The sequence below is a fragment of the Carcharodon carcharias genome, chromosome 3 (genome assembly GCF_017639515.1).
Source record: "Carcharodon carcharias isolate sCarCar2 chromosome 3, sCarCar2.pri, whole genome shotgun sequence".
NCBI lineage: Eukaryota > Metazoa > Chordata > Chondrichthyes > Lamniformes > Lamnidae > Carcharodon > Carcharodon carcharias.
This window is the reverse complement of record NC_054469.1, coordinates 138301784-138314431: the sequence shown is the minus strand read 5'-3', so window position 1 is coordinate 138314431 and position 12648 is coordinate 138301784. Positions and strand designations below refer to the sequence as shown.

Sequence of the window (12648 nt, the reverse complement as noted above, 5' to 3'; positions counted from 1 at the left end):
ACAAAAAAACTGCTGATGTTGGAAATCCAAAACAAAAAAAAAATTACCTGGAAAAACTCAGCAGGTCTGGCAGCATCGGCGGAGAAGAAAAGAAGAAACGTCAACTCTTTTCTTCTCCGCCGATGCTGCCAGACCTGCTGAGTTTTTCCAGGTAATTCCATAATATCTTTCCTCCTCTTCTATTATCCCCATTGTGCATGTGGAGATCTGCTTGCCTTTTCTTTAAGGTGAAGAACCCAGCATGACATTTGGTTCTAAACAGTATAAAGTAACTAACTGAATTAAAATAATTTAACTGATTTCCAGCCTTTTTCTTCCACAGGGTCCGGAACTACTGAGTAAATACATTGGTGCAAGCGAACAGGCAATTCGAGATGTTTTCAGCAAGTATGTTATATCTGACCAACTATATTGATTACTGCAGTTTGGTGATTTCCAGAGAAGTGACAAAAGCCAATATTTTTCCTTCATAAATTATAGCCTTCAGATTTCATTTCATATTTCTCTGGCATGATGGCTGCATCAACCGAGAAAGAGAGAGAAAATTGCTTATGTAAAATCCTTGATTCCAGGAACTGCCTTTTGCTTCTGCTTCTAGGTTAGTTTCTGACTTAGGGGTTTCTTGTAATCCTGAGAAATCTCTGTACACACAGAGAACAAAATCTTTGTCCAGAGAAATTGTGGGCAAAGAGATGGATTTTGTTGCCATATCTACTTTGCAATGGGGTTGAGAAATAGAGCCTGAAATGGAAAAGGGCTGGAGGAGTGGTCAAGGACAAGGGGATTGAGAGGCCGGGGGTCAGAGGAAGTTGGAGGGCCCAGACCTCTGTCTTATGTAACCTGTTCTCCTCGGGGTCCAGACCCAATGGTAGCGATGAACTGATTTCAGCTCTGACTGAAGAAGTTCTGCGATGCCAGCTGATGCAGACAGGGGTTCCCATTGATCTGGTGGCTTAGTGGCTTTTATGTGACCATGTTTAGAAATGTCATGTTACTGGAAAAATCTTTGCTGTTGTGCCCTGAAGGAGCTTTACTAAGCATATCACTTTTCTGGCTGTGTTTGATCACGTTAAATGAAAAAGTTTTAAAAAAAACTACGTGCCAAGGCTGAATGTACCACACTCCTGTAAGTGCTAAATTGTCACAAATAGATTAAATATGTCAGTTATTGGAAAGTGATTTTAGAAAATGTGAATTCTAAAGAATAACACAATTCTTTCCGTGTAATGCATTTCGATCTCCAGGGCACAGGCAGCTAAACCTTGCATCCTTTTCTTTGATGAGTTTGATTCCATTGCACCTCGCCGTGGTCATGACAACACTGGTGTAACTGACAGAGTTGTTAATCAACTACTTACACAGTTGGATGGAGTAGAAGGTTTACAAGGTATTGTAAATTATGGGGTGATTTAATAGAGATTAAAGTTATGGTAGGACGGGACTCGGTCGATAGAAACATATTGTTTCCAATAGTTGAGGGATCTACATAGAATAAGGGGCATAGATAAGATTAGGCATAAGAGATTCAATAATGGGTTGTAGGAGGAGCTTTTCCAGACGGTGCTTTTCCAGAGGCTCTAGAATGCACAATGGAATTGGTGATTGAAGCCGATTGTTATCAGCTGTGGCTCAGTGGAAGCACTCAAGAGTCAAGTTCTGGGTTCAAGTCCCACATCACCAACTTGAGCAAAAAATCTAGTCTGGCACGCTCATGTAGTACTGAAGCTCCAGTGTTGGAGATGCATCTTTTGGATGAGAAAAGATTGCATGGCACTCTATGAAGAAGAACAAGTCCTGGTCAATATTTATCCCTCAAAGTACATCATTAAAAACAAATTATCTGGTTATTATCACACTGCTACCTTACTGTGTGTGCTTATTGGCTGCCATGTTTCCTGCATTATTTCAAAAGCACATAATTAGCTATAAAGTGTTCTGGGATGTCCCGGGGTTGCGAAAGACACTATATAATTACAAGTTTTTTCTCTATTTTCAATTTGAGAACTTCTCTTTGTAGGTCAATGGATATGCTCTTTGTCTAAAAATAAATCATACTGGTTTATTTTGAATTCAAATTGAATTCAAACTCAACGACCAAAACTAGTAAGTGGATTAATTGCAGTGAGCTGTCAGTGATAGATCTTGTCGAAGTACACCTTCTTCATTATTTTGTTGAGCAAATGTTGGTTGAGCTATTATGAACTCTCAAACTGGGATACTTTATAAAATGAGAATTGGGGAGGAATTTTCAAAAAATAGTATTAATTCACACTGCTTACCTCCAAGAGTTTTCTTCTTTGATCAGGCCAAAATAGAAATTATCTAATAATTACCCAACAATGTTGTCTACAGGTGTTTATGTGTTGGCTGCCACAAGTCGGCCGGATTTGATTGATCCTGCTCTACTGAGGCCAGGTCGACTAGATAAATCTGTGTACTGCCCTCCTCCAGATCAGGTATTAAGATTGTACGGCATTTAGGGTGTAGTCAGTGAAATAAATTTGCTTATACGAATGAGATTTTTTGGGTTTAATTATTTATTGATTTATTTAAAAATAAAACTTGATTGGAAAGTTCAAAATTTTGCAATATTTCAGATATTGATCAGTTGGGTGTCTGATGCGTTCCCATGTTCAAGTAAACGCAGCAAGTTACTGAAAGCTCTACATCCATGTGTAGAGGTTCTGTTTGCCCAACATGGATTGTACACTATCTCCCTATAGAAATAGACCTGGCTTGCTTACGTCAAGCGAACATAGGCACTGCTTAGCAGAACTGAGGTTTAGAGCCCACCAACAATGCCCAAGAGTGCTCTAGGTGTTTAACCAGATTATCCTGCGCAGCTTCCTGGAACTGCTGCTTGTCTAGCTTGATGAGTAAGTTTATTTGGAGTTGTTTGAGAAGAATTTTGGTCCCCCAGTGGTGGGTCTACATCTCCTAAGCTCCATAAGTAAGCTAAGTTGGCTGTTGAATTAACAGTGCCCTGGGTATGGACCTCCTGGTGCAAGTTTTGGTGCATCAAAACTGCCACAGAGTTTTTCTTTGTCCAAGCTATCATTGCCAGATTAGCTACTTTGGAGTTATCTCAAGCCCAGAGAGACCTTGTTGAATTTCTGCTCCTTCTTCCCCTCAGAGGATGATGCACACTGTGCATATAAAAATCAAATAAATATAATTAACTTACCCTAATTGGGATATAGCAGAATGCAGTAACAAATAAAGGAAAAAACACTTCATTTTTGTTCATAGTATCCCCCACATCTCTTCCAATTCTACCCTTACTGATCATTCATACTATTCAAAATATTAAAAGCAAACGGATATTGGGCTACATTTTACTTTTGCAGAGTGCTTGGTGTCAAAAACATCAGGATTTGCTATGCTGTTTCTCAGTTTCTGACTTGGACTTAACATAAGGAAGATGCTTCCATTTAAAATAAAGAATACAAAATGTACATTATCCAAGTTTTTGACAAAATTTGCCTTGTGATCAGGTTCATGCACATAGTACACACTTCATCAATCTATTCTAATACACTGTACATTTTGTAGCTGAATTTTTGAATTTGTTCAGATTGAAAATAAAATAGATGTCTCATTCTTCCTCTCCCACCTCAGGTGGCACGCTATGAGATATTGAAAGCTTTGAGCCAGTCTTTACCTTTAGCAGATGATGTTGACTTCCAACAAATTGCAACTATGACTGAATACTTTACCGGAGCTGACCTGAAAGCTTTACTCTACAATGCCCAGCTGGATGCAGTTCACAACACTCTTTCCTCCAGTGTATTCCGGGTATGTGCATCAAGTTCAAGATTATTTAATTCAAAGATATTACAGTATAATTTTTTCCCGTATCTATGGGTGAATCTATATTTCAAGCTTAGTTGGTGTGAACTATATTCTGCTGCAGACTGACAATAAATTTGCAGTGCAAATCTGGTATTGGGATTCAAATTCACCCTGACAGAAGGTGGAGTGGGTATGCTGTGACAGTCATCCAAACTGCTTCTGTTTAACAATGCATGGATTGTAAGTTTGATGCAATATTCAATCTAATTAGCAAAATAGTTGGGGTGATTTGGACTTCCTGGACACTTTTTAAATGTGTCTTGTTTCAGTTAAGAGCAGGCTTGTCGAATCTTTCCGCTAGGGGGGATCACATCTGCATATTTTTCTCATTCAAGAAGCCAATGAACACATTTTGCAAAGATGAGGTTTGGCACAATGATTAACTGAATTTCAAGAAAAAAGGTTAAGTTTTAAGGAAAGAAACAATTGCTGAGCAAAAGTAGAGCAATGTCATAGCAATAAATTGTTAAGTTAAAAAAAGAGTAATAAAAAATGAACTGTGTGAATGGTTCACTTACTCACTCACCCTCACCCCCTGTGAGTGGATGGGTGTGTATGTGTTGGTGTGTGCAGGTGAGAATGAGTGAGAAACCTGAGACTGGACACTCACCCGCACACACTCACTCAGTCTCTCACACTTTCCCCCACCACACACATACACTCAGTCTCTTGCACTCCCCTCCACACAGAGTCACTCACTCTCACTCCCACACACACACACACTTACTCAATCACTCACTCACACTGCCACACACTTAGTCTCTCTCATTCCCACATTCTCAGTCGTTCACTCTCACTCCCACACATTCAGTCGCTCACTCTCACTCACCCACACACATTCAGCCAGTTTCTTGCTCCCCCCACCACACACAAACACACACACACAGATAGACACAGACTTTCACTCTCTCATACTCACCAAGGCACCGTCTCCTCCCCGGGCCCGACACGGCCCTGCCCTGGCCCAGGCCGGACGCGGCCCCGCCCTGCCCATGCGTAAGCCTATCCGCAGCAAACACAGGAGAGAAGTAGCCTGTGATTGGAGGAGAAACTCCATGCAGAATCTTCCTTTGAAACTTGCCTGTTTGACCAGGATTTTGAAAATTGGATCCGGGTGCTGCATACAGGGTCTGCCCTTGGGTCATACGTTGGACAAGCCTGGCTAAGAGCTTTGTGAGAAGAAATTCTCCTGTTCGCACTTTTATTTTTTTTTACCTTCTGAGGGTGAGCTCAGCACAATCTAAACAGGTGAGTTAAGTTTCACCAGGCCGGAACCAAGTAACTTAACCGCTGTTTTGCTTGCATACGCACTTTTTATTTTGCCTCTCTTGATGATCCCATTTTTGTAAATTGGCTAAGTTTATATTTTGTATTTCAGAAGTAAACAATCAACAAAAAAACTTGTATCTTCATTATATATCACTTTGAAGACCACTGGCATGTCATAATTTTGCTTTTAGACCTCCACTGGCCCTGCTGTCAGACGCTTGTCTAACATCTAGTCTTTGAAGAACCATTTCCTCCAGATGCTCATTGAGAAGTAGTACATGGACTTATATAGAATATACAGCAGAGGTAGTTTGACCAAACCAGTCCATTCTCTTATTTATGCTGCACTCAAAACTCCTCCCATTCTTTCTCATCTATCTATCAGCATAACCCTCTTTTCTCATTTGCCAATCTGGCTTCCCCTTAAGTGCATCCATACTGTTTGGCTCAATCAGTCCCATTGGTAGCAAATACCACATTCTTATGATTCTCTGGGTCAAGTTGTTTCTTCTGAATTTCCTATTTGAAGTCTTGACTATCATATTGATGGTCTCTTGCTTTGATCTTCACCATAAGTTGAAATGCTTTTTCAGTGTCGATCCTAGCAAACCTTTCATAATTTTAAAGATGTCTTTTATAAGGTCACCTCTCAACCTTCTATTTTCAAGTGAAAGGAAACCTAGTTTCTTTTCATCCTTTCCTGATAGATTTGACAGCTTATTTATTATCTTAGTAATTTTTTTTTAGCTTTCTCACCAGTACCTCTGAATCTTTTTTTATAGTATGGAGACCAGAACTGTACACAGCGCTGTAAATGTGGTCTAACAAAGGTTCGATGCAGATTTAGCATAACTTCTTCAGTTTTGCAGGTGCAGCAAGCAGTTAAAAAGGCAAACGGTATGTTGGCCTTCATTGTGAGAGGACTTGAGTACAGGAGCAAGGATGTCTTGCTGCAGCTATACACGGCCTTGGTGAGACCACACCTGGAGTATTGTGCAGTTTTGGTCTCCCTCCCTAAGAAAGGATATACTTGCCATAGAGGGACTGCAGTGAATGTTCACCAGACTGATTCCTGGGATGACAGGATTGTCGTATGAGGAGAGATTGGGCTGACTAGGCCTGTATTTACTGGAGTTTAGAAGAATGAGAGGAGATCTCATTGAAACATATAAAATTCTGACAGGGATGGACAGACTGGATGCAGGGATAATATTTTCTCTGGCTGGTGGGTCTAGAACAAGAGTTCACAGTCTCAGGATATGGGGTAGATCATTTAGGACTGAGAGGAGGAGAAACTTCTTCACTCAGAGGATGGTGAACCTACGGAATTCTCTATCACAGAAGGCTGTGGAGGTCAAGTCACTGAATATGTTTAAGAAGGATATAGATAGGTTTCTGGACTCTAAAGGCACCAAGGGGTATGGGGAGAGCGCAGGAATACGGTATTGAGATAGAGGATCAGCCATGATCGTATTCAATGGCAAAGCAGGCTCGAAGGACCGAATGACCTACTCCTGCTCCTGTTTTCTATGTTTCTAATTCTATCCTCTTAAAAGTAAACCCTAGTGCTTGGTTGGCTTTTTACTGTGTCATCGTTGGATGTCCCTCAATTCAACGATGACATCTACTCAGGGTCACACATTTCTGCTATGGGTCTTCATGCAGCTGGGCAAGCCGATTTTCAACCTTCAGATCTTTGGGCACAATGGACGGGACGTCCACAAGGGGTTGGGATCTGGAGTGAAGGATTTACTTCCTTTTCTTTCCTTCCTTTCCATCGCCCTATCTCATCATTAAGGCATTGGGACTTGAAGTGTAATGCAACTTGATGGACTGATTGTTGCAATTCTGAGACGATTGGTAGCACGCTTCTCCCAGTCATTGAAGTCAATATGGCCATGCTTCAGGGAGAGCTTCAGAGAAACAGTTGTTTCAAAGAAATAATTCAGAATGTTCAACAAAAATAGATTCCATTCAAAAACAAAAATTCAGCAAGAAATATCCACCTGTGGTGTACTTAGGGAGGTTAAGGAGTAATAGATTAAAAGAAGGTTATAATGTTGCAAGGAATAAGTCTGAGCATTGGTAGTTTTTTGGAGCCCAGCAAAGGGCCACCACAGCATTGATGAAATGAGAAAAAATAAATAAGAGTAAACTAGCTAGGAATATAAAGACTGATTGTAAGAGCTTTTGCAGGTATATAAAAAGGAAGATAGTAACTAAAGTAAATGTTGGCTCCTTAGAAGCAGAGACAGGAGAAATTATCATGGGGAATGAGGAAATAGCAGAGATATTGAACACATATTTTGTGTCTGTCTTTACAGTAGAAGACACAAGTTTCATGCCAGAAAGAGAAGGTAACCTAGAGGCTAAAAAAGAGTAATTAATTAAGGTAATTAATATCAGCAGAGGTAAAGAACTGGAAGAACTTAGACTAAAATCTGACAAATCCCCAGAACCTGATTGCTTACATCCCATCCTGTGGTTCAAAAAGAGATATCTGCAGAGATATTGGATGCACTGGCAATGATTTTTGAAAATTCTCTCGATTCTGGAATAGTCCCAACAGATTGAAAGTTAGCAAATGCAACACCACTATTCAAGAAAGGAGGGAGGGAGAAAACAGATCAGCCGGCTGGAAATCAATGATCAGAAAAGCGCTGGAATCTATTATTAAGGAAGTATTAACAATGGATTTAGGCATAGTATGATCAGATAACGTCAATATGGTTTCACGAAAGGGAAATCATGCTTGAAGAGGTTATTAGAGCTAATTGAGGATGTAACTAGCAGTGTAAATAAAGGGGAAACAGCAGCTGTGGTGAACTTACATTTCCAAAAGGCATTTGATATGGTGCCATACAAAAGGTTAATATTGCACAAGGGCTCATGATTTTGAACTAATATATTAGCATGGATAGAGGATTGGTTAATGGACAAGAAGCAAAGAGTGGAGAAAAATGAGGCATTTTCAAGTTGGCAAGCTATGACTAGTGGAGTGCTGCATGGATCAGTGCTGGAGCCTTAGCTATTTACAATTTATATTAATGACTTGGATGAAGAGACAGAGTAATACATCTAAGTTTGCCGATGATACAAATGTGTGATACGAAAGCTGTGAGGAGGACACAAAAAAGCGGTAAAGGGTTAAGTGAGTAGGCAACAAAGTGGCAGATAGAGCGTAATGTGAAGAAGTGTGACGTTATTCACTTTGGTTGTAAGAATAGAAAGGCAGAATATATCTTAAAAGGCTTGAAACTTCTAAATGCTTGGGTGTCCTTGTACAAGGGACACTGAAAGTTAACATGCAGGTACAGAAAGCAATTAGGAAGACAAAGGGAATGTTGACCTTTTTTGAAGTGGGATTGGAGTATAAGAATAAACAAGTCTTGCTACAATTTTACAAGGCTTTGGTGAGACCACAGTTAGAATACTATGTGCAGTTTTGGTCTCCTTATTCAAGGAAGGATATACTTGCTCTGGAGAACAGAGGTTTACTAGATTGGTCCCTGGGATGAGAAGGCTGTTTTATGATGAGAGGTTGAGTAAATTGGCCAAATTCTCTGGAGTTTAGAAGAGAGAGCGGTGATCTCATTGAAGGATACAAGATTCTGCAGAGGCTTGACATGGTCGGCACTGAGCAGTTGTTTCCCTTTGCTGGGGAATCTAGAACATGGGAACACAGTCTCGGGATAAGTAGACAGTCATTTAGGACTGAGATTTGTTTTTTTTAATTCATTCATGGGATGTGGGTGTCACTGGCTGGGCCAGCATTTATTGCCCATCCCTAGTTGCCCTTGAGAAGGTGGTTGTGAGCTGCCCTGTTGAACCGCTGCAGTCCATGTGGCGTAGGTACCCACACAGTGCTGTTAAGAAGCAAATTCCAGGATTTTTAACCCAGCTACAGTGAAGGAACGGTGATATATTTCCAAGTCAGAAGGATGAGTGACTTGGAGAAGAACTTAAGGTGGTGGTGTTCCCATCTATCTGCTGCCCTTGTCCTTCTAGATGGTAGTGGTTGTGGGTTTGGAAGGTGCTGTCTAAGGAGCCATGGTGAAATCTTTTCACTTAGCAGCTTCTGAATCTTTGGAATTCTCTACCCCAGAGGTTTGTGGATGCTGCATTGTTGTCTATCTCAGTCTTAAATATGTTCAGATTTTTGGTATTATTATGACACAACTGATGGCAAAGGCTGACTTGTTCAAATCCCAGTGGGAAAGTTGAAACAGCTGTCATAACCCGTTTTTGCAATTTGTATGTTTCGAGATGCAGGCTTTCAAATCAGTAGTAATAAGACCACCAAGTCTCAAAAGGTTTTTTTTTATAAAACTAAATTAAACATTTATTAATACAAGAAAGATTGTAAGCACATGCATATGTCTACAAAATTACTGATATAATATCTACAAAAATCCCCTAATTAATCTGATTCTTAGTTAGACCCCTGGTAAGGCAACAGTAAAACCCACAGATTTAAACAGACCCCTGGCAAAGTACACCCTGGACAGTCCCATTCAAAATGAGTTTCTTTCAGCTCTGGGTCCTTGCAGACAGACTTGAGGTTTACAGGCTGGAGGCTTTTGATCTTAGAATCCCTCCTCCTTTTACCAACAGCCTTCTTTTCCTTTATACATGTTTGCTTTTTGAATGCAAATTCTCATTGTCACTAGGTTTTTTTTAATTTTAAATCTTCTAACAATAAAACCCTTTCATAATACCCACTTTACAAGTAAGCTTTAAAAAAACTGAACACATTGTTTCTGAGTTTCACCCAGTTAGGTGTAATATTTCACCAGCTCTTTTGAATGGTCTATTTAAAAATGCACATTGCCCTCTTTACACCTCACCTTCTATTTCCCTATGTTTATCTAAATACCATTTCAAACCTACGCTTGTTCTATATATCAAAGCCTCTAGACCAGCTGGCTTTAATCTAATTAAGACACACACACATAGACACAGACACTACTAAACTCTATTTTAAAATAATTTCCAGTAACATTATAGCCATTATCATATCTTCTTGACAGTATCTCAGGGAATCAAGAGATATAGGGAGTAGGTGTGAAAGTGGAGTTGAAGCTGAAGACCTGCCATAATCATATTGAATGGCAGAGCAAGCTCGACGGGCTGTATAGTCTAGTCCTGCTGCTATTTCTTATATTTCTAATCCCTCAATCAACATCACAAAAATGACTTATCTGGTCGTTATCACATTACTGTTTGTGGGAGTTTGCTATGTGCAAATTGGATGCTATATTTCTTACATTACAACAGTGACTACACTTCAAAAGTACTTCATTAGCTGTAAATTGCTTTGACCCATTCAATGTTCCTGATAAGTACTATATAAATGCAAGTCTTTCTTTTCTTTATTGTAGCTACTATTGGTGGCCTCCACACAAGGCAGGGAGTTGAATGCTGGTGTTGAGCTTCAGACTGTTCATGATTGCTTTTACATTCACTTATGTGTTGTAGCTGCTTCACAACTTGCAGGTTGTGGATGCAGTTGGCTAATTTGAAGTTCCTACTCCAGGCACTCATCGCCTGAAGCTGTTGCTAGTTTTCTGGAGGTGCCTGGCCCTCAACATTGACCAATCATAGGTGGTGCCGTCTATTGTTATTATAGTAGCAGGTTTTAACACCTGATTTGACTGGAATTATTAACCTAAAATACTTTTGAATAATGACATTCAGATACTTCAAATTAGGACATGGGCTTTGGTGGAGGATGGAAAGTGGAGTGTGAGGCATATAAACAGTAGGTTACATTTCAAGTATAAGCCAAGCTATATATGGAATTCATCCCATTTTCACCTTATTTGTTTGTCGTCCTCATTCTGGAAGATTTTGAATGTGGTATCAGATTAGAAATGGGCTTTCTTTGACTTGATGTTAAAAGGCTTGTGTTAAAGCTTGGAAGCGAAAGGAAAAATCACATGTTTGCAAGACTTCAAGTGTAAAACCGCTGGATGGTCATTGTCCTAATTACTTTCAGTTGCCAGAAGAATAAGGTTATCCAACCTGTTTGTGCTCTTCCTCATTTATAGCTTCTTTTCCTTAGATATGCATTAAATTATTCAATCAGCATTTCTGTGCCAGTAAGAATATTTTTCCAAATGTTAATTTTTCCAGTTTATTTTGCTCTAGTAATGTTAACAATGCTATTATATGGGATGGGCCAATATTCAGTGCAATAACCAAATACAATTCTGCTGTTTTGCTGTAGGATGCAGGTTCAGGTTCCGATAGTGATATGAGTTTATCTTCCATGATCTTCTTGAATCACAGCAATGGTTCTGATGAGTCTGTAGGGGACGTAGAAAGATGGTCAGAACATTCTCCAGTTTACCTGGATACCAGTGAAATATTACCTGATGATCCATGCCCCAACATCTGGCGCCTTTACTTCGGAAGCTCTTGTGAATCAGAACTGGGAACTGGAACGTCTTCAGAACAGGTCAGCGTTTTTTTTAAACTGCTGTAATTAATAAATCTTTTGATTAGCATTTTCAAAAGTGTTATTATTTTCTGAGACTAATTTTGCTGTCCTAACACCACATGGATGATACTCACCTGTACATTTCTTTGGCCTCCTTGGAAATAGCAGCTGTGGAAAGATTACATTATTTATTGAAGCAAACTGATTTAATCTGACCACTACTATATTACTGTTAGTTTAAGTTATGATGAATGTAGAAGTTTGTATATAATATTATTAGTTTAAGTTATTGTGAATGTAGAAGTTGTATATAATGTTAATTTTGCCTTCTAAATTGAAGGACAATTGATGAACTGAATGAGGAAGGAAATATTGAAGGGAAATTCTAGAAATAACATAGATGTAGATTAGGTGTGTGGAATTGTAGGTATCTACTTGCCTTAGTAAAAGCCAAATCGAAGTCTGATCCTTAGATTGTCGGAAGGGAAAAATGTTATATCCATTACTAAAACAAAATTGTGTTCAGAATTACTAATCTGCCAGATTTCTCGATTGTTGAACATCTGTGTGGAAATTAATAATACTTTATCAATCATGAAACCACTGTAGAATCTCCTTTTAAGTGTATGCTGCTGTATAAGAACAATCTTGTTTTAATATTAAGGCTGTGTTGCCTGCCTGGTGCCAAGGTTCAGAACAAGCACTCAGGGTTGGAGGGGAACTTGCAGTGGGAGGAGGAGTATCCAGTTGTTGCAGTTCACATGAATATCAACAATATGGATGCCACTAGAAAAGAGGTTCTGCTTAATGATTATGAGCAGCTAGGGGATAAATTGAAAAGCACAAAGGTAACAAACACTGGATTACTACCTGAACCACGAACAAATAGGCGTATGGTAAATAAGATCAGAGAGTTGCATGTATGGCTCAAAAATTGGTGTGGGAGAAATGGGTTTCGATTCATGAGGCACTGGCACTAATACTGAGGAAAGCAGGAGCTGTACCATTGGGGTGGTCTTCACCTGAATCATGCTGGGACCAGTGTTGTGGCAAATCATATAACTAGGGCAGTAGAGAGGGCTTTA

At 39.5% G+C, this 12648-nt stretch overlaps 1 protein-coding gene across 4 annotated transcripts in view; it reads left to right on the top strand.

Annotated features, from left to right (window-relative positions):
• Positions 1-12648, top strand: part of pex1 (peroxisomal biogenesis factor 1) — an 87120-nt gene that overhangs the window by 56817 nt on the left and 17655 nt on the right. For 3 of the 4 annotated variants that reach the window (XM_041183830.1, XM_041183829.1, XM_041183831.1), the window contains 5 exons: positions 323-387; positions 1245-1387; positions 2353-2456; positions 3619-3795; positions 11351-11581. In XM_041183830.1, the coding sequence (XP_041039764.1) occupies positions 323-387; positions 1245-1387; positions 2353-2456; positions 3619-3795; positions 11351-11581 (720 nt within the window). Of the gene's footprint in view, positions 1-322; positions 388-1244; positions 1388-2352; positions 2457-3618; positions 3796-11350; positions 11582-12648 lie in introns of those variants that run through there. The other variant, XM_041183832.1, reaches the window with a different exon arrangement.